This window comes from Rhinolophus sinicus, chromosome 2 (assembly GCF_057876585.1).
Source record: "Rhinolophus sinicus isolate RSI-liver-muscle chromosome 2, RSI-T2T, whole genome shotgun sequence".
NCBI lineage: Eukaryota > Metazoa > Chordata > Mammalia > Chiroptera > Rhinolophidae > Rhinolophus > Rhinolophus sinicus.
The window spans coordinates 147,170,561-147,194,523 of NC_142502.1; the positions used below are offsets into that span (position 1 = coordinate 147,170,561).

Sequence of the window (23,963 nt, forward strand, 5' to 3'; positions counted from 1 at the left end):
AATTATGTTTCCTTTAGATCTAATGGATATTAAGAACACATGAGGTTGTTGTGGGTTACATGAAATGGTATAATTTAGCTCTCATTTTAAAATAAATTTGGTTCCCCTAATTGTTCCATTATTTATAACCACCTTATTAAAACTCGACCCATTTATTTTGTGTGTTCACAAAGCCTCTTAATATTTTGAAATAATTTTATACGATACAAACGTTGCCCAAAAAGGTACAGAAGGCACTCACACCTTTTAGTTTATCCTAATACTAACAAATTATGCAACCATAATAAAATTATCAAAACAAGAAGATTAACACTAGTTCCGTACTATTAATTGAACTGTGGACTTAATTCAGATTTCACAAGTTTTCTCTCTAATGTCCCTTTCCCGTTCTACAATTCATTTAGTGCGTCTTTTTATTCTCTTAATCTGTGGCAGTTCTTAATTCCCTCTTGGTATACCTTTGACACTTGAATTCTGGTCAGTTATTTTGTATCGTGTATTTCCATTTTAGGATTGTCTGTTATTTTCTCATTAAATTTGAGGCTCCACATTTTTTTAGCAAGAATACACACAGGTGATATTTTGTCCTCTGTCCATCAAACCAGCGGGTACATAATGTCAGTATGTTTAGTTGTTCACATATTAACCTTTATCATTTGGTTATGGTGGTGCCTGTTGGCTTTCTATTTACAAAATTAACTATTTTTCATTTGGAAATGGTAAGTAATCTCAGGGAAATAATTTAAGACTATGCGGATATTCCATTTGTCCTGAAGGTTTGCCATTTTGTTTTAACATTCATTGGTGGGTCTTGTACACAGTAGTTAGTATTGTGTCTTTGCTTAATGTAGAAACAACTTTTAAAATGTTAAGTGACATAGTTTTCATTAGATTGTATGTGCTGTGTGTTAACAATCAGTTAAGAAATTTTAAAATGGCTGTCAAGTGTTTTTAAACATCTATTACACGATGAATATTTAACATTTTCCATTGATATAGTTCATCATATTTGGCTTTATTGTACTAATAAATTTTTTCCACAATTAGGAATGTTATTTTCCTAAGTAGTGCTTTTTTAAATGTTTTTATTTGGAACATTAAAGGAAATGGCCAGTTTCACCACATTGTAAAAAAAACTTATTTTTAAGTACCAGTGAAGGGGAGCCGTAGGTAAAAAGGTGAATTTAGTACTTTAGCTTATGAAGGTTATTAAGGTAGTTTTACACTCAAATAAGTATTTTGTTGCCTTCAAGTTGGCTGTATTTCCTGCTAATTCTTACAGATAAATTTCTCTGCAAATCCCTTGTTGAAAATTTGAGTTCAGTGTTCCTATTTGTTAGATGAGGCTTGGAACACACAATTTCGCAAACTGATCTGTATTTCCAAAGTTCAGATAGCTCTGAAAATTTAAAATCTTCATAAATCTTTTGGCGGCAAAGTCTTAAACAGATGTGAGGTTGGTTTTTATTTTATGTAATGGGAAATGTTTAATTAGGGATCCTGCTTCAGACCCTTAGGGTGTGTTAATATAGGTGTTCCCATTACTTTAAGAGGACATATAGTAGATGCTCTGTAAATTCTAAATGATGCAAATGAAAATCAAAGGCATGAAGTCTTAACTGTTTAAAGAATAGGTTGTACTATTAAGGGGGCCTTAAGTAAAAAATATTACAAACAAAACTTTCTCCTTAATGCTTTGGAACAAGTTAAAATTATATTTCCAGGATTAGTTTAATGTTATAGTTAAAATAAAGAAGGATAATACCTGACCTTGACTTAAGCATTTTATATAAACGTCTTTATAATGCCCACAAAATTACACCTTCAGGGTTTTTGCAGTTTTAACCCACAAAAATAAATAAGTTGATGTGCGTGTTTATTTAAATGAATAGCACATTAGTCCGTTGTGGTACTTTTTGTTTAAAAATCACAGATTTGGTGTACTTGACTAGTATAGAATTAAAGAATATCTTAGAAGATAATAATTTGTAATTGTTAAATCTGTACTTTGTAAAGGTTAACCAAAAAACCTAGAGTTTAATGGAGTAGTACATTAAAATGGTATTTTCCAAAAAATGCCAACATTGGTGATGAGATTGACGTATATTACCTGACTGTGCTTTGCTCTCTTCCTCCCCCAATCTTTCTTACTGAAGATTTATTAGCATGCTATAAAAATGTTCAAATTTTTTTTCATAGGAATAAAAAAGTATGTTGTTGGCCTCATTATCAAGACATCATCTGACCCAACTTGTGTAGAGGTAAGAGCTTTTTTGGAGATGATTGTGAGAATGTAAAATCATTTAAAAACTTAATCTTCAACTTACACCTGCTTCTATCATAGACTTACAAACACATACTCATAATCATTTTCAATAGATCTACAATAATTTTTCTCTAGGGCGTTGCCTATGCTTGCATTCTTAGGTCTGTTTTAGTTCCTCATTTAATCTGAACTTTTTTCTTTTCATAGAAGGAGAAGGTGTATATCGGGAAATTGAATATGATTCTTGTTCAGGTAAGCTTGATTCACTGTTGTCCTCAGAAGAATTAAATGTTCCAGTTAGGCTGATTACTTGAACAAAATATTTGAACCTTCTTTATGGAATAACTAGACCAACATCTTCCAGAGTAGTGCTAGTAGTATTTACAGTAACTATAATACAGTAGTACCTCGGTTTTCGAACATGTCCATTGATGAACATTAAACCCGGAAGAAAATGTTTCAGTTTTTGAACACACCTCGGAAGTTGCACATGTCACGTGGTTTCCACTGAGTGTAAGCTCCTGAGGCCTAGCTGTTGGCTGTTTTCAAACATTTCAGATCTCGGTCTTCCGGAACGGATTACGTTAAAAAACTGAGGTACCACTATAGTTAACCTACTGTCTAACATTTGAAATTGTTAAATTTGCTGTGCTAGGAAACATTAAATACTATAAACTCATCACTTCTATGGCTGCAGTATGGATTGAACTTGTTTAAAATTTTCTAATTTGCTTGGTGCTGTGCAAGTTTCCTTTCCATGTCATCTGTGTCAATCTTAATTCATAAATCTTTGCCTTTGTATTTAGCATTCCTTTGCGTGATCTCTGTACTTAGTTGATTTTTCAAAGGTTATATATTTTAACTTTACAAATTTTTTATTTACCTATTTTTATTTCTCAAAAAATTTTCCCGAGAAGAATTGGTGTGTGAGAGAAAAATAGTTTTCTATTTAATAAGGTTTGGAAACTTAGTTTTCCAAAACATTGGGGTTTTCACTTGGTTATATTGGCTTTTGTACTAAAGACTTTTTGTTGATAGACTATCTGAATGGGGTGTGGAAGGAGTACAAAGAAATTACATCTTACTAACAGGTGCTATTACAGAATATCAGGCTGGGAACTCCCTAATGTACAAAATACACAGTACAGACTTAAAAATCTAATATAGTCCATTAGGCCATTAGGTCAAAGATGATTTCATCCCCAATTGTAATGCCTCCTTTCTTCCAAATTGGTATTTCCAAACCCTGCTATGTATTTTAAGGGCCAGATTTCAGCCAAAGAAAATGTGTTTCCCTGCCCATCACCGTTGTACTGGTTAGAGTTAGATCACCGAGTTTTCTAGGATAATTTGCATATATCTATCGGGCATATACTGATATGCATATACATAAATGCCAGATTAGATCAATTGGGTAATTGAGAGGAGTCATAGGGCATTTGAGGCAGAGGACTTTGTGTTATACTTTCTACCCAGTGTATTCTATAGAGCGCGGCACATCTCCTAATTTAATCAAGGAGAAGAACATGGAAGTGGTTAATACTTGTTCCTGCTTTTAGTATGGTACAATTTCTTTGACATTTTTTTTTTTTTCCACTGACAAGTAGAATAAAATTAACGTTTCCTGTCTTATTTTAGATACTGAAACAAGAATGGCCAAAACACTGGCCAACTTTTATCAGTGACATTGTTGGAGCAAGTAGGACCAGTGAAAGCCTCTGTCAGAATAATATGGTGATTCTTAAACTCTTGAGTGAAGAAGTATTTGATTTCTCTAGTGGACAGATAACCCAAGTGAAAGCTAAGCATTTAAAAGACAGGCAAGTAATTATTTTGTTTTGGAATTATAAGTAATTTCTCAGAAATAATTTCAAGAAATTTGGAGATAGACTAAATTTGGAAGGCACTGTGAATGTTAATATGTTAAATTACTTTTAATTGTTTTTGACTACAAATTTAAGTAGTCCTACAATGGGTCTAATATTCTAAATCTGGAGGTTTCAAAAGGACGTGGTGTTAAAGATTAGGTGTTAAACTTCTGTTGTCATAGCAAAATAAAACCATGCATCACATGTGAAAGTTATATAGGTTATGAGTTCCCTAAAAACTCTTGGGGTTCTGTTTTATATGGTGAGTACTTAATTATAGGTTCCAAAGAAAATGAGTTGTGTCCAAATGTCAACTGAATTCTTGTCCTGCATTGTATCGGTTCCCTATTGTTACATACCAGATTTTTTTTCCCACTTAGTAATACAATTTTTTTTTTTTTAATTAGGGCAAAACAGTATATTCCCAGTATACCTACCTTTATGTGTCAAATTAGCTTCAGAATTTACAGTTTTTTCCTCTGATTTGGTATATGAGCACATTTTAGGGTTTGGGATATATTTAACATTGATTCTTATTTTAGACTAGATTGATTTATATTATTAAAATAGAGTAATGATGACCAAAAAACCAACCTCCAAGAAACAAAGTATGTGCTCTGTAAACATAACTTCTTTATAGGTGAGTCATATTGCACTGTAATTTTAATAACTTTGTAGCTTTTGATGAAGTTGTTGGTATTTGTGGTTAAATAGAAGTAACTCCAGTTTTTAATGACCAGATTGCTGAAATGTTTACTATTTGTTGTTAGTATGTAAATAGTATGTATTTCTATTTGTCTTCTAAACTGATCATCTTTTTTTTTAGCATGTGCAATGAGTTCTCACAAATCTTTCAGCTGTGCCAGTTTGTGATGGTAAGTGCTTTTTATTTTATTTGTTTTAAAATAACAATTATAGAAAGATAGGTATTTATAGATGTGTTTTTATTGTAGGAAAATTCCCAAAATGCTCCACTTGTACATGCAACTTTGGAAACGTTGCTCAGATTTCTTAACTGGATTCCACTGGGATATATTTTTGAGACCAAGTTAATCAGCACATTAATTTATAAGGTACAGTGAATACATTTCAGTTGTTTATCACTGAATAGTTGCATATAGTCTCTTGATTTATAATGCTCTTTCATATAAAAAATATTCTGCATTCATAGCCATAACCAGCCTTGTTCCTAAGATGAAGAACGTTCTCAGAAGACCTTTTCCATAGTTTCAGCTAGTATAATAATTCTTTGAAATAGTGTCATAATCTTATGATCAACTTATGCCATGTAGTTTCACCAATTCCATGTGAACAAAGAACTGTTAATGGGTTTGATTTGATTTTAGTTCAATATATATGTCACAATGAGGTAAGTTAAAGAATGTACAAAATGGAAACTCTTATTTTTTCTTGATAACTTAAAAGTAATATGTAATGCCTATATAACGTCTTATAATTATTGATCCAGAGGTAACCAGTTAACGGTTGTATTATCTTTCCAGATGTTTTCTTGGCTGATACTATGAATAAATTAATGTGTTTAATCATGACTATAAAAGCAGACAATTACACTTTACATTTGGGGCTTTGTTGTTCCGGGCTTGATAGGTAATGTTGTATTCTGATATATGAATTTACAACATTGCAGCCATCATTTTATTGATAGACAATTTATATAAAATTGTTTGCTATCCTTAACAGTACTACAGGTAACATTCTTATGCATAGGACATTATGCACTTGTCCAAATATTTATTTTATATAAAATTTTATACATGTAAGTATCAGGTCAGTAGGCCCAATTCTAAGGCTTCTGATGCTTACCAAATTACCATCCACAAATAAATAGTATGCCATTTTTATAACTTCTCAACAATAGAATATGAAACATCTAGTTTTCCCACACCTTTGTTAATCTTAGGTGTATTGCCCATATTCTAAAATTGCAAGTATTTATAAACCTTGAGCCTTTCTTAGACTACACAGAAAACATGTCTAAAAGTCACATAATAGGTCGTGGGTAAGTTACTAAACTTTGTTTTTTAGATGTTTGAAGACACATCAAAAGAAAGCACACTTTGCTCCTAAAACATTTACTGTATATTGGATGTATACTAACATTTCCTCAAAATATATGTGCAAAACAAAACGTATCACCTATTTATTTGATTTTTTTCTCTCTGTTTCTAACGTTAAATCCTTTATTTTTTAATTGTTAATTTTAAGTAAGGTGGTTCAGGCTATTTAATTTTATGCTTCCTTTTTTTAATTAAAATAGTTCCTGAATGTTCCAATGTTTCGAAATGTCTCTCTGAAGTGCCTCACTGAGATTGCTGGTGTGAGTGTAAGCCAATATGAGGAACAATTTGTAACGCTATTTACACTGACAATGATGCAGCTAAAACAGGTAATACAACACTTAACTGAATTTTAGGGGTGGCCGGATGGCTCAGTTGGTTAGAGCGTAAGTTCTGACAACAGGGTTACCGGTTCAATTCCTGCATGGGATGATGGGCCCTGGAGAAACACACTGTTCCCCAATATTTCCCAATTTAAAAAAACACACAGAAACTGGATTTTAGTGCCTTAGAAAATTATGGGTTGAACCATTTCAGCACAACTTTCCATAATCAGCTATAATGTGATTGCATATTTATTACATAAAATTAAGAGTAAACCAGAAGTTTTTATTAACATTTTTTAAAGTCTTTGAAATAAAGTATTATTTCTACAGAATTTAGAAGATTGGAAATCTGGGGTTTAATATCGGCCTTGCCTCTGACCTTATGTCTCTGAAATGAAGTATTGTCCAGTCCTATTTGATTAGTTATATATGAAATTATCTAGAAGGTTAATCATAATACTGCATTACGGTACATGTGATCTGAATGAATTTAATATTATGTTTTTAATAACACTGTGGAGGGAAAAGTTTGATACGGGCAAAGTATCAAAGGATAGTCTTTGAGGAAATCTTAACTATTCGCAACATTAAAGGAAAAAAATTCATCAAAAGTTAGGACAAAAAGGTACAAAACAGGTATAACAGACCAAGGAGTTCTTGTGAAAAATAAGCCGTTTAACTGTTTGTTTTAATGTTAGTAAAAGGGTGAAGGAATCTTATGCCTTAAGTGTAGTGTTTTGTGGTTCGTTTTAAAGTGCAGGCTAACAGTCTATATTTAATCTTGCAGATGCTTCCTTTAAATACCAATATTCGACTTGCGTATTCAAATGGAAAAGATGATGAACAGAACTTTATTCAAAATCTCAGTTTGTTTCTCTGCACATTTCTTAAGGAACATGGTCAACTTATAGAAAAAAGACTAAATCTCAGGGAAACCCTCATGGAGGTAGGCTTTGTGGAGTCTGGCTTCTGAAATTCTTCTTAATGCAAAAAGTGTGCCTTTGTTCTAAAATGTATGTACCTTTCAACATACCTTCTTACCTATTACTTGTCTGCATTTTAAATGCTGTCAGTTCTGAAATGCAGTTAAGCAGAATTAACTGATTTTATGTTCTGCATAATGCCAGATCAATAATTTGTAATCAAAATTAAATTGTTAAAGGATATTCAAACATGTCATTTTTAGGATGAAAAGTCTTGAAATGTAATCCACCTAACATAAAACTATCCATTTTAAAGTATACAATTCAGTATATTGTCAACCATCATCTGTATGTTTTAAAACATTTTCATCACTCATAAGATGATGTATCCATTAGAACAGGCACTCCTCCATTCTTTCCCCCAGCCCCTAGCAGCCACTAATTTGCTCTGACTCTAGAATTACCTATTTTGAAGTTTTCCTATAGATGGAGTTATAATACCTGATATTTTGTAATTGGCTTCTTTCATTTACCATTTTCAAGGTTCATCCACGTTATAGCATATACTAGCACTTCCTTTTTTCATGGCTGAATATATCCCATTTTGTATGTGCATTCATTAGTTGATGGGCATTTGGATTGTTGCCTCCGTTTTGCTGTTGGTACCAACCATTAACATACGGTTTTGAAGTGTTTTAAGACATGTCAGAAGAATGCAGAATCTGTTCCTAGAGAATTTCTACAGTATTGTATGAATAATGAAACCTGAGTTGTGCAAAATAAAAAGATGAATTTTTATTTCTAATTAATGTAACTTGTGGAAAGCAGTTTGGTTAATAATGTCTAAGGATTTTAATAGTGTTGGTCTTCTTTGTAGGCCCTTCATTATATGTTGTTGGTGTCAGAAGTGGAGGAAACTGAAATCTTTAAGATTTGTCTCGAATACTGGAATCATTTGGCAGCTGAACTGTATAGAGAGAGCCCATTCTCTACATCTGCCTCTCCGTTACTATCTGGAAGTCAGCATTTTGATGTTCCTCCCAGGAGACAGCTGTATCTGCCTGTGTTATCCAAGGTAACAGTAAAGTGGGTGGTTGAGGGCTCTTCCTGTTACTTCCTATGATTTTTGAGGACTAAATACATGTACTGGCTTTTATTTTTATCTATCTAAATAAATCAGCTACCAAAAGAATTCAACTTCTCCATGCGTGTTGAAAACTAGAACATGAAAAGGATTCGTGTAAGAGCTGTGGTTTTCAAAAGTGTAGTCGTTTTACGAGCAGCACCAATACCATCTGTGAGCTTATTAGAAATGCAAATTAAGAGACCACCCCCTAATTACTGAATCAGTCTGTGGATGAAACACTGGAAACTTAACAGTTTTTGTTCGTGATGAAATTTGAGAACCACTGTTGTAGAAAAACATTGTAAATGTTTATTCTTTTATGTTGGAATAATTTTGTTATATTGGTGTTAAGTGCATATTTCTTAATTTTTTCTTGCTATATTTGATGTGGCTGATTTCGGAGATCTAACACATTTTTCTGGCTTATTGTTGAAAAGGTCCGTTTATTGATGGTTAGTCGTATGGCTAAACCAGAGGAAGTATTGGTTGTAGAAAATGATCAGGGAGAAGTTGTAAGAGAATTCATGAAGGATACAGATTCCATAAATTTGTATAAGAATATGAGAGAAACATTAGGTAAGTTAATAAATATTATTAATTTGATTTTTATCTTTGTAATTCTGTTCTGGGGTGGAACTATTTTTGGAAATGTGGTGTGCTTAGTTTTTGAATCTGTTAATAGTCATCTTTGTTAATGTGCTGCTGTTCCCTTGTTGAAAGGGGTTTTGCTCAGTTTTTCATTTGAAACATCTGGAACCTTTTTCCTTCCTTTGTAGTTTATCTTACTCATCTGGATTATGTAGATACAGAAAGAATAATGACTGAAAAGCTTCACAATCAAGTGAATGGTACAGAGTGGTCATGGAAAAATTTAAATACATTGTGTTGGGCAATAGGCTCCATTAGTGGAGCAATGCATGAAGAGGATGAAAAACGATTTCTTGTTACTGTTATAAAGGTATGCAAGTGATATGTATGAACTGGAACCATTAGATAAGTCTATTATTATAAATTACTGAAATATCTCTTATTGTACAGGATTTATTAGGATTATGTGAACAGAAAAGAGGCAAAGATAATAAAGCTATCATTGCATCAAATATCATGTACATAGTAGGTCAATATCCAAGATTTTTAAGAGCTCACTGGAAATTTTTGAAGACTGTGGTTAACAAGCTGTTTGAATTCATGCACGGTAAATTCTCTTTACTTAATATATTTCATTGAGTCATTTTTGTTGAAAAAAAAAAACAGAATTTTTCTGGAAACTTTTGATAAATGTTTTTGTTTTGTTAGAGACCCATGATGGAGTCCAGGACATGGCTTGTGATACTTTCATTAAAATAGCTCAAAAATGCCGCAGGCATTTTGTTCAGGTTCAAGTTGGAGAAGTAATGCCGTTTATTGATGAGATTTTGAACAACATTAACACTATAATTTGTGATCTTCAACCTCAACAGGTATGGGAGCCTTAGCATATTTCTCTTAGAAAGTGACTCCTGTTTTAATCAGAATTCATTAATGGGAGATAGAAAGAATGCTGTTATTGGTTTCAGTTCACATATCTCTGGTAACATTTTCACAGCGAGGCAGAAATTTAGCCAGAAGTTTTTAAGCTGTTTTCCTATCTAATATGAGTTATTTTTGTCACTTTAACAAAATTCATTTCAGTACATATGTGAATTGTGTATATGTTGTTTTCCTTATTTATGATGCATAAAAATAAAATGTCTGCATTTTAACATAGGTCCATACATTTTATGAAGCTGTGGGGTACATGATTGGTGCACAAACAGATCAAACAGTACAAGAACATTTGATAGAAAAATACATGCTACTCCCTAATCAAGTTTGGGATAGCATAATCCAGCAGGCAACCAAAGTAAGTTGTATTAGTTTTTGTAAAAGTTCTAGTGAAATTTAAGACTGTTATTTACAAAAGCAGTGAATTTGGTACCTTTCACATGTGTGCCTGATCCATAAGTGCTTTTGTCCGTGCTTTTACACATTAAAAAGAAATAACGGTGTATTTTTATTGGTGGTTTTTTTGGTTTGTTTGTTTGTTTTTTTGTAAAATGGGAATATTTCATTCTATTCTTAGTTGTAGATATAGGTAATAAAGACTTCTGTGTTTGTTTTACCTTTTGGGATTATAGATGTGACTATCAATTTGGTATAAGGTGTGTGTTTTTTGCTTTGGTAATTACAAGGATAATTTATTTGTGATAAATGGATTTATTTATTTTTTGTCCTTCATAGAATGTGGATATACTTAAAGATCCTGAAACAGTCAAGCAGCTAGGTAGCATATTGAAAACAAATGTGAGAGCCTGCAAAGCTGTTGGACACCCCTTTGTAATTCAACTTGGGAGAATTTATTTAGATATGCTTAATGTATACAAGTGCCTCAGTGAAAATATTTCTGCAGCTATCCAAGCTAATGGTAAGTGATTTTGAATTCTTACAGAATGTTGTATAACATCAGTTCTACATTCACTGCCTTAGTGTAAGCATTCAGTGTTTCTTAGAGATTTAAATTAGTCCCCCTCTCATATTGCAGGTTACCCTAGACCATTTTTTTTAACCAGTTGCATGCCTCTTTCCTGATAAAATAAGTCTTACTTTCCCAGTAAATTGATCTTTAGGTGTTTTTGTCTTTAGATTTTTTTAATGGTAATTGGAAACTAATAGTATCTGAAGCATATGTAATTACCAATGTAGAATTTTAGTTGTCAAGTTGGATTCCACTTGATTGTATCTTTTAGGTGAGATGGTTACAAAGCAGCCATTGATTAGAAGTATGCGAACAGTAAAAAGGGAAACTTTAAAGTTAATATCTGGTTGGGTGAGCCGGTCCAATGATCCACAGATGGTAAGTGAGTGAGATGTAGTTTTTGTTTTTTAAGTTGATGCTGCATTCTCTGAAATAATGCTTTATCTCTGTATGCATTTGGCTAATTTAAAGATAATTTAGATGTGTACATTTGGGGTTATTTTATAGCATTCTATTTCTTGGAGTCCTTGAGTCCTTTTAAATAGTTATAAGCCATCTTCCAAAGAAATTGCTGTTGGGGATGGTGGTGATATGTAACAAAACAGCTGAAAAAGATAGGTCATTTTTATTTTTCCATGGGTAGTTCACATGAAATGTTTGTGTACCTCATGACTTTCAGAGCAATTTACAAAGCTCTCATTAGTTTTCCTCTTCAGTGAAAGAAAGTAAAGTGCTTTCCCAGTTGAAGATTTGAAAGTCTCTTACTCTTATTCCTCTTAGTCTTAATAAATCATTTCCAGAAAGGAAAAATATGCCTCAACTTGGAAAAATGTAAATTATTTTCAGTTATTGTCATACCTTTTCATTCTTGTGGTCCTTGGAACATTACAAAAAGTCCTGCCCTGTTAACACTGCTGTGTGGTTTCCAAATGTGTTACTTCTATAATTTTGAAAATTCAATTCATTATTGTTCGTATTGATAAATATTTTTCTGGAAATTTGTTCAGAAAAACAATTGTGGAATTCTCAAGGTGTCAGATTTAAATATTGAAAGGTTTTGAACATATTACGAGATCAGAACTATTTAAAGTTGGAAAGTGGAAAGTAGGATGAATTGAAGGAATTGTAAAGTTCATAATTTACAGTGGCTTGAGCAAATTTCAGGAGTATCGGTGGTGACAGCAACAAATGGCGTCATATTTTACAACAAAGACTTACGTTGAGGTTTCGGGCAGTGAATTCAAAGATACTCAGAAACACTTCAGATCCAGTTTGGTAGGAAATAATTATTTCAGTCAGTGTTGAGAGTAGAAATGAGAACCATTTCTAGTTTGAAACATCAAATGGGTAATTGGAAAAATAATTTTGTGCTCATCCTTCAACTCTTACTAGACCTGTTTTGTGTATAGGACACTATTAACACTAGTAATCTTCAGTTAAAACACTGTTGTATTTATCGTACACACCTTAAGTGAGAACCTATTAAAACATAGACATTGCACCCTAATATGACTGTTTCTTGAGAATTATGGAAACCCACAGTTTTTCTGGCGCAGTTCCAATTCTTTTTATGAGAATAAGTGACAGGATTATTTGTTTATTAAAGTGTACTTTTGGTTAAATGTGAGTACCTTGGTGTTCATAGATATTACCCCATAGATATTACCCATTGAAGAAACAGATACAATCTTGGTTAGGAAGACTTCTTTCCTTTTAGGTTTACTCATCCTGTATAGACAATATCCCTAAAATCCTAGTCTTTCCACAGTAACTTTGAGCCAGGCACTTAGTTTTAGGCCTCAGTTTCTTTTGTAATTATAGATTTGAACTATACTATATGTTCATGGCACTTCTCAGCCTATTGTGATTTCTTTGTTTTCATTGGATTCTCAGTGTAGCATCATCATCCTTTTTGCCTGTTTCTCTAATTTGGTTATTTCAGGGATCAGATTATATATATGTATGTTTTTTTCTGTTGTGATTTCTTGGTTTCTTTTGGTAAAATGTTTTAGTGTACAAAACCTAATCAAAGCACAGGATTTCCCAGTTTTCAGTAGATGATCAACCTAAACCTTGGAGACATCAGTGACCTAGCTTTTGATAATAGTGACCAAGTGCCCATATTAAAACTTATAAGTACTTTTTATTTTTAACAGGTAGCTGAAAATTTTGTTCCTCCTCTGTTGGATGCAGTTCTCATTGATTATCAGAGAAATGTCCCAGCTGCTAGAGAACCAGAAGTGCTTAGTACTATGGCTATTATTGTCAACAAGTTAGGAGGACATATAACAGCTGAAATACCTCAGATATTTGATGCTGTTTTTGAATGCACATTGAATATGATAAATAAGGTATGTGATTTATATCTCAGTTATAAAATGGGAAATTATGCAGGATATCCTTATTTCGCTTGAAACCGTAAATGATGTCTACGAATGTGGCTTAATCTTTGTTCTGGTGTTAAATGAACTTCTAGATCAGGGAACTACTTGTTTTAATTTACTACAAAAATATCTTAGCAGAAAAAAATAAGTTTGATAGATTGTAACTTTCAAATAGCAACTTGCTGCATTTTAGGCATTAAAAAATCAGTTGTTGTCTGACCACTGCGCTGTACACCTGAGCTGAAGCTGAATACTATTGAATGTCAACTGTAGTAAAATATACATACATAGTCATGGGATGTGGAGTACAGCATAGGGAATAGAGTCAATGGAATTGTAACTGCTATGTATGATGTCAGGGGGCTAGTAGATTCGGGGAGGGGAGTTACCATGTTGTCAGGGGTGTCAGTGTCTATTGTTTTGTACACCTGAAACTAAAAAAAAAAAAAAAATCAGTTGTATTTGTTTAAATGAAAGCAGGTTTATACTTTCAGTTATAAAAGTATAGTATGTGCTTATGAGAAATTGGAAATAATACTAAACAAGAAATTTCTATGTAAGTATACAAATTTACACAGTAGCTAACAATTTTTCTAATCTGTATTATGATCGCAGTCACAGTAGTGATAGTAATGATCTCAAGAGTTAGAAAATGAGTTCCTTATGTGCATTTTGATGAGTTTCTTCATAATAAGGTGACCTTGTGTTCCCTCATTTTAGTAGTTCATTTGTTTACCGTGTTTCCCCAAAAATAAGACCTAGCCAGACAATCAGCTGTGATGCATCTTGGAGCAAAAATTAATATAAGACCCGGTCTTATTTTATTATAAGACCAGGTCTGATATGTGATATGATATGATATATGATGCTGGGTCTTTTGCTACAAAAGATACATTAGCGCTAGAGCTGGTTGTCTGGCTAGGTATTATTTTCAGGGAAACACAGTAATAAATGGTAATTTCATCTTCCATGAGAGGTGAATTATGTTGTCTTTGGGTTTGCCTCTCGGGGCCACACATCTATGTCATGGGTTCCACTAAAAACTCTGAATATACTGAATTAGGGCTTGCTTTTCCACTCCCATTTAACATATAATTAAGGTAGTTAAATTTTATTTTGTTCCCTTCCCACCTTTTTTTTTTTTTTTTTTTAGGACTTTGAAGAATATCCTGAACACAGAACAAACTTTTTCTTACTACTTCAGGCTGTCAATTCTCATTGTTTCCCAGCATTCCTGGCTATTCCACCTGCACAGTTTAAACTTGTTTTGGATTCCATTATTTGGGCTTTCAAACATACCATGAGGAATGTTGCTGATACAGGTAAATGCATAGAAACGATATCTTTTTATTCATTTGTATAGCAATCCACAAACTATACAGACATTAGTAGATAGACGTATACTTGTGGAGAGGTAGGTGTTACTTCACTTGTTCTCAGTTTTGTTTGCATCATTTGCATATATAGAGCTGAGTAAGTATTAAGTCCTAAAAGCAGTTTAATCATCTGTTTCAGACATAGTCCATAGGCAGGATTGAGTTATGGGGAAATGGGCGTAAAATTCAAGGTAGGGAGAACATCACTTACCCATATTTTCACCAGTGTTTCCTTTTCCCATATGCTTTTTTTTTCTGTGACACTAAGGGTCTACTGAGGATAATACTTTACATTTCTAGCAGGAGGATTTTTTATTTGTTGTTTGTTTGTTTGTTTGTTTGTTTTAATTGGGGAACAGTGTTTTTCCAGGATGTCAAGTCATTGTTTTTCAATCTAGTTGTGGAGGGCTCAGCTCACTAGCCCATGTGCAACTCGAACGGAACCAATGACCCTAGTGTTATGAACACTGCACTCTAACCACTGAGCCAACTTGCCGCCCACCAGTGGCTCAGCTCGAAGTTCAAGCTGTTGTTTTCAATCTAGTTGTGGAGGGCACAGCCCAGTGGCCCATGTGGGAATCATACCGGCAAGCCTGTTGTTCATAGCTTCGTGCTCTAACAAACCGAGCCATCCGGCCGCCCCATTATCTGTTGTGTTTTTTAATAATAATTGGTTCATGTAATAGAAAGATCTGCTTAGTTGTGCTGTTTTTGGAGTGGATGTGCAGAGAATCAACCAATCCTTCAGACATAATGGGAAGGAGGTAATGGTTGTTATTTGGTTTATAGTCTGTAAGTAAGCAGGCATTAATTCTAGTTGAACTCCATTTCTGATTCAAGGTAATTTAGGCAAGTAATCTAATCATTATCAAAAAAGAGGGAGAATGGGCTTTGAGTTGAGTAGCTGAAATACTATCATGAATGTTGCCAGTCTGTAATTTTTCGGTGTTCTGTATATTTTAGGCTTACAGATACTTTTTACACTATTACAAAATGTTGCACAAGAAGAAGCTGCAGCTCAGAGTTTTTATCAAACTTATTTTTGTGATATTCTTCAACATATCTTTTCTGTTGTGACAGACACCTCACATACTGCTGGTAAGAATTTAAAGCCATAAAAATGTTAAGTGTTCCATTGTTATTACATCTTAAGAGTTAATAATGTTCTTTTTATCAACAGGTTTGACAATGCATGCATCAATACTCGCATATATGTTTAATTTGGTTGAAGAAGGAAAAATAAGTACACCGTTAAATCCTGGGAATCCAGTTAACAACCAAATGTTTATTCAGGAATATGTGGCTAATCTCCTTAAATCTGCATTCCCTCATCTACAAGAGTAAATATATATACTTTTTAATAAACTTAAAATTTTCAATTAAAAACAGGTAACTAATTACTATGTTTTGATTTGCAGTGCTCAAGTAAAGCTCTTTGTAACAGGGCTTTTCAGCTTAAATCAGGATATTCCTGCTTTCAAGGAACACCTTAGGGATTTCCTTGTCCAAATAAAGGTATGTATTTTATTTACAGTTGAAAGATATTAAGACTATGATTTAAGTGTTGCAAAGTGTCATAAAATTCATAACTAGTTGATGGATTATTTTATCAGTAACTAAGAATTCGGTCACAAGATATTCAGGGTTTTTTTCCCCGTCAGATACAAGTAGTTTTAAAAAATTAGCTGAATATAAAAACATGATTTCATAAAGTAGAGGGAGAAGGCAAAAGTGAATGAAAATTGTCTGAAATACAGCTTTGAAGACAATGATTATAGTTAAATATGATCATTAACCTTAGAAACAGCTTTCTTGATACCTTATGTAGTATATTTTATATATAGCATCATACTATACATCTTTTGTAACCTCGTTCCCACCCACCCCCAAACACCTTTGGTTTTGAATTCAGCTCATAGATTGTATCTATATACTATAAACCCAACCAAATGATGGAAAAAGTTACATCCCTTGTGTAAAGGGGTGTGCTTACCTGTACTTCCCTAAAGTCGGTCATTTTCCAAAATCGAAGTGTATTATGTTGATCTTTCAACTGTCTTTTCACAGGAGTTTGCAGGTGAAGATACATCTGATCTGTTTTTGGAAGAAAGAGAAACAGCCCTTCGGCAGGCTCAGGAAGAGAAACATAAACTTCAGATGTCTGTCCCTGGCATCCTTAATCCACATGAAATTCCAGAAGAAATGTGTGATTAAAATCAGAAGTCATGCTGTTATTTTTTTTCTCTCTCTCTCTTTCTCTGCAACTCTTGTTAGCAGAAGAAAACAGCATCTGGATATTTGTCGACCAAAATGATGCCAATTTGTAAATTAAAATGTCACCTAGTGGCCCTTTTTCTTATGTGTTTTTTGTATAAGAAATTTTCTGTGAAATACCTTCCATTGTTTAAGTTTTGTTTTGGTCATCTTTATTTAGTTTGCATGAAGTTGAAAATTAAGGCATTTTTAAAAATTCTACTTCATGCCCATTTTGTGGCTGGGAAGGGGGGAGGAGAGGCAAATTCGATTTGAACATATACTTGTAAATTCTAATACAAAATTATACAATTTTTCCTGTAAACAATACCAATTTTTAATTAGGGAGTATTTTCTTTCTAGCCTATATTTCAGTCTAGAAGAAAAGATAATGAGTAAAACAAATTGCATTGTTGAAAGGATTATAGTGCTGCATTGTCTGAAGTTAGCACCTCTTGGACTGAATCGTTGTCTAGACTACATGTATTACGAGTCTGTATGGCAAGTTTGCAGCAAGATCATGTGCATATCATCCCATTGTAAGACTTCAAAAAATATGGGAACAGTTATTTTTACACAGTTCTTTTGTTTTTGTGTGTGTGTGCTGTCGCTTGTCGACAACAGCTTTTTGTTTTCCTCAATGAGGAGTGTTGCTCATTTGTGAGCCTTCATTAACTCGAAGTGAAATGGTTAAAAATATTTATCCTGTTAGAATAGGCTGCATCTTTTTAACAACTCATTAAAAAACAAACAAAACAAAACTGGCTTTTGAGATGACTTATACTAATTTACATTGTTTACCAAGCTGTAGTGCTTTAAGAACACTACTTAAAAGGCAAAATAAACTTGGTTTACATTTATTTTCCCTCTGTTGGCTCAAAATTATTCCTGTATTAATGAAGTGGTTATTTGTTTCAGTATTAACATTTTAAAATGACGTTTGACATTTGTTGATTTAACAAATATTGTCTCTGAAATTATTGGGAGTAAAGGCAGTAATTGTGTAAAATGAACGTGCTACTTAGATACTTTTCTGTTCCCAAGAAACAGCTGTGTTGTTTGACTCAATTTACTTTTATTAAAGAGTATCTTTATGTCTCCAGTTAGGAGCTAAGTGTAACAAAAATTAGCCTTAGAATGAGAATCCAGTTTCAAGAAACTATTGCAGATACTGTGTTCTTGTAAAATGTAACTTGGTAGTCTTACCCCTTAAAAGTGGGAAGAAGGGGAGAAATGTGTAGAAGGCCTATAAAACATTGAAACTAAGGGAATACGAAAGGAAACCAGCTTGGGTGAACCTGTTTCCAGAGGATAAATCTAGCCTGCTGTAAACTAGTTTAAAGCTGAAGCATTTGAAGTGCCTCATGTTTGTGAGGAATCAGCAATTTTGTTTAATTGCTGTAGTAACGTAATAGGTCTGGCAAAACTGCCATAAGTTCAGTAGGATATCTTACATAAAATTAACTTTTCTAGGGTAGCAAATGGTAAAAATTTAAGTGTATTCAAAGCGGAACATTGGAAGATTTTGTTTTAAAACTTTAGCTTTGTTAAAATCTTTGATTCAGTCTTATTAGTTACTGGTATTTGCCTTAAAATCTGTTTTAGGAGGCTTTCTTGGATCAGCTAAGAGTTTAGGTCCAGATTGTTTGCTCTATTATAATTAGCTATGTATAAAGTCCATATTGTTAATTTATAATAGCACCATTTCCAAGAATGGTCATGTATAATTTTCTTACCTTCCTACAGCCCCATTGGACTCTTGATATGTTCTGGATGTTGCAAGAAACCAAGCTTTGGCTTGGGAACCAGGATAGTCCACTTTGAATTAGAAATGATTGGCAACTGGGGATTCAATCACTGCCAAAAGTAAATTTACATCTTTAAATTAATAAGGGTAATTTTAGCTACAAGCAAAAAGAATCATTTCTTGAAGTTTTAAACTGTATAAACTTGACACATTCAAGGAAAATTCATAAAGTGAACTAGAAACATCAGATTTAAGTGTTTTTTTTTTTTATTTCAAGTAGATCTCATCAGAGTTATTCTGTTCCATAGTTTAATTCCTTGCATGAAGATTATTTTGTGGGTGTGTTGAACAAATATATTTGAAACTACAAAAAACAGTAGTCACACCATTTAAATTTAGGATGAGAAATTTCTTCATTGAAAGTTAATCATATTTGAGACACCGTCAAGGTATTTGACAGCCAAGCATACTCATAACTGGCCATTTCAGCTTTTTGGCATAGTGCTCTAACAATAAGGCAGTGTCTCAATTGTTAAAAATTGTGAGGGAGAACTGAAGTTGTCTTTCATTGTAAGTGGGTATGAATCTTGGTCTAGGCACTCAGATGGGGAATCTTTTGCAAGTTATTTGAATTTGTTTGAATGAAAATGATCACAGCTAAGTCTCAGGTGGTTATCAGAATTTACATAAAAAACCTTTGCCAAACTGCCTGATACCGTATCTCCAATTCTGCGATGCATTTTTTCACATTTTAGCTTCTCTGGAATTGGGGTCCATGTTAAACTCGGCATCTTAAGATTTCTTGTGGCCAGGCAATACCGCAGACGTCTGCCCTTACCTGTCCATGTGAACTCAGTTACAGCTGTTGTGTTTTTGATAGTTATATAATTGCCATTTAAAATTGTCTTGCAAGAATGGTTCAGCATCAAAATGTTACTGTATATGCAGAAAGGCACACAGAAGCAGCAGGACATAAACTTAATATTAGGAAGAAATACTCATTGTTGGAAGAACGATAACCACAATTCTGTTTTCTTGAAAAGTGGCAACCAAGTTTTTCTTTGGACCGAGTAAGGGAGATGCCTATAAGGTATAATGTGCGAAGAACTAACTACTAAATGCAATTTATTCATGAAGATTGATAAATGGGAACATAAATTTCTTCAAAACGACTGTGGTAACCAAGTCATGCAGTTTATAGGACTATCAAATACACTGTCATAATTGGCAGCATTCTCTTTTTTTTTTTTAAATTTTCCCACCTTTCCACCTCCCGCCCTTCAAGCCATGTTTCTCAGTCTAATTGTATAGGACACAGCTCCCTGCCCCATGCTGGTGTTATGAGCCTAGCGCTCTGCCAGGCTGAGGCAGGCAGTCGGTTGGCAGCTCTCGCTGACTGGGGCCACTCATGACAGCACTTAGCAGCTCACACTGACTGTCTGCTCACTGCAGCCTTGCTCCAGGGAGAGCTGTTCACAATCTTAGCTGTAGAGTGTGCAGCTCACTGGCCCATGTGGGAATCGAACCGGCGAACTGGGTGTTTGGGAGCATGGCGCTCCAACCTCCTGAGCCACTGGGCCAGCCCAGCGTTCTCATTCTTGATGGTACATAAAACAATGGTATACATCTTGCAAGTGGTATCATCTTAGATTTGAAATAAAGCAGTTAGTAAACCAAGTGATTTCAGTCTTCACAGGTTGTCCTTAATCCATTTGAGTCTAATTGGGTAGGCTTATGTATGAAGCAGGCATTTCATGGTTTGATGCGAACAGAGATAGGAAAGGATAGAGGTTTTAAAAATTACAATATTAGGTTGTTGAGAAGAACTAATTGATCTGATTTAGTCGTGTATGTAGGGATTTTACTCCAAAAGTTACTGGCAGAATTCTGTAACAATGTGAAGACAAATCTGAAAAAAGTTCATAAAAAATGGTCACATATGTCAGTGAACTGATTTTGGTGCTGTGATTAGAAGCTCATAGGTGGAAAATTGGGCTATAAAGTTATATAGAAATGTTTAGTTATTTGTAAGTAGGTAATTAAGAACTATGGTAAAGTTTCTTACTATTTTGTGCTTTCCATCTCTGATACATTCTGAGTAAATTTAGAAAACAGTCATGTAATGTATCTAGTCCATGTTGGAGGTTTCCCCAACAGTTCCCAAAGATGAGTCATGGCTTACGTTTTTCCAAGGGGGAATCCAACGTAGAGTCATACTTTATGCATTTGTAGTCATTGAGTTTTTAATTTCAGTGATAATTTTTTTACTTTTTGAAATTTATATTTGGTTACTTTTCAAATGTTTTTTAAAATAGTGTCTTCATTTTTCACATTTATTTATGTACAGTTTGTATTCCATCAGTTACTCAGATTGACAAAAGCCCCTCTCCCCCACTGGTAACATTGGCTTCAGATTCCACATACCATTTTTCATTCTGGGGGGCCCTAGGAAATAAATCCTTACTAGCTTGAAAAGTAGTTAAAATTTTAACATTTTTATAAACAAATGTCTCAAAGTTTTCTTTGGCTTCATGTAACAAAATACGTAACAGTGACATATAGTTTATTTCATGTGAATGTCATTGAAGGTCCAGAGTACCTTCCATTAATGGATATAGGACTTGTGAAGGGCAGCTTTATATCACTTGGGTTCTGGCAATTTAGGAATTTTTTCTATTCCTAACACCTGGGTTATACCCCCAAGGTCTAATAAGGCTGTAGGAATTTAAGCTGTACATCTGCATTCTAGAAAGGGTGGAAAAAGGCTTCCTTTTGTAAGACTTGAAAGTCTCAGAAACTCAGAAGACTTCTAAGTACATTTCCATTGCTCCATCCAACGAGAAAATCTGAAGGCTCGATGCACTTCTGCTCTGAATAAAATTAACACTCTACTAGAGGAAGAGGGAGTGAATTGAAACTAGAGGTCTTAACTACAAGTGCAACAAAAATGAAAATAAGGACTAAGGCAGTTGATTATATGGAAAAAGTAGAAAGTCTCCCCTAAGCATTCAAGTTCTGAATTGCCTTTTGTCATTCAATGTCCACAATTGGGAAAAAAAAATCCATCTATACAAGGTGGCAGGTAAAACCATTTACTTTTTGTGTTACTAATTGCTGTCTTTTTTATTTTCAAGATTAGTAAATGAAATACTGAAATTAATACCCAGACTTCACTAATGAAACTTTAAAACCTAAATAGAGGACAAATTAGAGGTTAAGGGGAAAAGGCCACGTCTAAGGGGAAAGTTGACATGGAAGAGTTATTTTCATTGTGGAAATGTGGTTCTTGGGAAAATGTGGTTGTCGAAATTTCCAGAGTCCTTAAGTTGACACTTCTAATTGACCTAATGCCCAAATAGTACCACTGCTCTCACCTCTGTTAGGACATCCAAGGAAATACTTTTTCCCCAAAGTTGGCTACTAAAGTAGGCTTTTTCTTTTCCTAACAGTAGTATTTGCTCTACTTTCAAGATTTTTTTGTCTTCTCACTCAGTATTTCTTTGGAGCCTAATAATGAGTCAGCATGCACTTAGTTAAGTTTCTCTTCTGTTACCCTTTTAGAACAAGACCAAAGTTTTATGCAAGCAGGGATATACTGTTTTGTTTGTTTGTTTTTGTACTCCAGTAGGACGTAGGAGATCCAGCCTGAACATAATTCTCTGTACTTGCTACCCTAACTGAAATCCCTGACCCAGATCCTTTCCCAACAACAGGAAAAGAAACTCTCGGCCTCCCATACTTTGGTCTCAATATACTAAGAGAGCAGACATACAAAATGAGGTCAGACTTATTCAATATGTACAATCAGTTCAGAGTAAACTTCTTAAATATGTTTCACCTTATTTGTGATTCATCCAGCTCTTAGACACAGAAGTGTACTTTCCCATCTTGTTTTCAAGACTGTTATAATGGCCCACAAGAAATCCTTTGGATCTTGAGTTCACCTGAAGTCTGGGTCTTCATTTCCATCAAGGACACTTGAACAAGTGAAACCAACATCGTGAGCTTTGAAGATGGCCTACCTGCCCTTTAGGTTGCCTTAAGCATCACAAATTGTATTTTTAAAAAAGACTCAGAGCAGAAATAATTAGCCAGTTATTAGCCTATAGGAAGAAAATTTTCTGATAGTGCAACCAGTCCATGAGTGAGCTGTCAAAAGGCTACAACATTAATGATAGAAGAGACCATACAACAACTAAGATTCATCCATGCTTAGCTACAAAAAAAAAACAACCTGATAGATTTTAGTAGCTAGATTGCTCCTCCAGGATACTCATTTTTAGTCAATAATCTGTTCATTGGGGTGCTGTGTAGTAAATTGCCCTTCATAATATTTACACATTTTTGTACCCCATAGAACCTTAGTATATGTGCTGCCGAAGCGAGCACACCCCATAGAACCTTAGCTAACTAGTTACATTCGGTGTGCTGGACTGAGCTCTGCTTTGTCTCCTAAAGTTAATCTTTGTGCTTCCTGACAGCCAAGGTAAATAAAAAAGGGCTCTCTTAAAAACTTTTTTTTTTTTAACCAGGGACTTCATTTTTAACTCTTAGCAATGTAAGTTCTAACTGTAAAGTTTGTGTACCCATAAGGGGCAAGTAGCCCAATGTGAAGACTGTCGGTCTTCAACATCCATCATGATTAAGGCCACACCTATTATCTTTTCAAGTTTGTCTTGCACTTAGAGAATTTAACATGACGCTCATGAAGCTCTTTCCAAGGTCCTTCAGGGATTTGGCTATGTGTGATATAGTAAAATAAGACCAGGTCTTAGATTAATTTTTGCTCCAAAAGATGCATCAGAGCTGATTGCCCATCTAGGTCTTATTTTCAGGAAAACACGGTAGTATGTATGGTATCTGTCAATATTTAAAATTTGTGATTGTTATGATTTCTCATTCTAAGTAAGTATTCACTTTTGTACATAATTTTATATTTGCTATTTTGTATTCTTTTTTCTTAAAATGGTCACCCCTAATTGTGCTTTGGATAGCACAGAACGTGGATCCACCCCGACTGGCACCATTTTGTATTTACTTGTTTTCCTGTAGTCCCAGTGTTACTTTGGGATTGGGGTTACTCTACCGAAAATAGGAAAATTAAATATACCTGTGCATTCTA

General features: G+C 33.9%; 1 protein-coding gene across 1 annotated transcript in view; it reads left to right on the top strand.

Moving 5' to 3' along the window:
• The window catches only part of XPO1 (exportin 1), a 43,620-nt gene extending 25,666 nt beyond the window's left edge, over window positions 1-17,954 (top strand). Inside the window, exons 5-25 of the mRNA XM_019717573.3 lie at window positions 2,200-2,261; window positions 2,474-2,518; window positions 3,905-4,086; window positions 4,961-5,009; window positions 5,088-5,207; window positions 6,413-6,541; window positions 7,326-7,484; window positions 8,339-8,536; window positions 9,025-9,163; window positions 9,364-9,545; window positions 9,626-9,782; window positions 9,884-10,047; window positions 10,335-10,469; window positions 10,847-11,030; window positions 11,353-11,459; window positions 13,238-13,432; window positions 14,619-14,787; window positions 15,805-15,939; window positions 16,022-16,181; window positions 16,260-16,356; window positions 16,909-17,954. Coding sequence (XP_019573132.1) covers window positions 2,200-2,261; window positions 2,474-2,518; window positions 3,905-4,086; window positions 4,961-5,009; window positions 5,088-5,207; window positions 6,413-6,541; window positions 7,326-7,484; window positions 8,339-8,536; window positions 9,025-9,163; window positions 9,364-9,545; window positions 9,626-9,782; window positions 9,884-10,047; window positions 10,335-10,469; window positions 10,847-11,030; window positions 11,353-11,459; window positions 13,238-13,432; window positions 14,619-14,787; window positions 15,805-15,939; window positions 16,022-16,181; window positions 16,260-16,356; window positions 16,909-17,055 — 2,915 coding nt within the window. The 3' untranslated portion in view covers window positions 17,056-17,954. The remainder of the gene's footprint in view (window positions 1-2,199; window positions 2,262-2,473; window positions 2,519-3,904; window positions 4,087-4,960; window positions 5,010-5,087; window positions 5,208-6,412; window positions 6,542-7,325; window positions 7,485-8,338; window positions 8,537-9,024; window positions 9,164-9,363; window positions 9,546-9,625; window positions 9,783-9,883; window positions 10,048-10,334; window positions 10,470-10,846; window positions 11,031-11,352; window positions 11,460-13,237; window positions 13,433-14,618; window positions 14,788-15,804; window positions 15,940-16,021; window positions 16,182-16,259; window positions 16,357-16,908) is intronic.
• The last annotated feature ends 6,009 nt before the right edge of the window (window positions 17,955-23,963 follow it).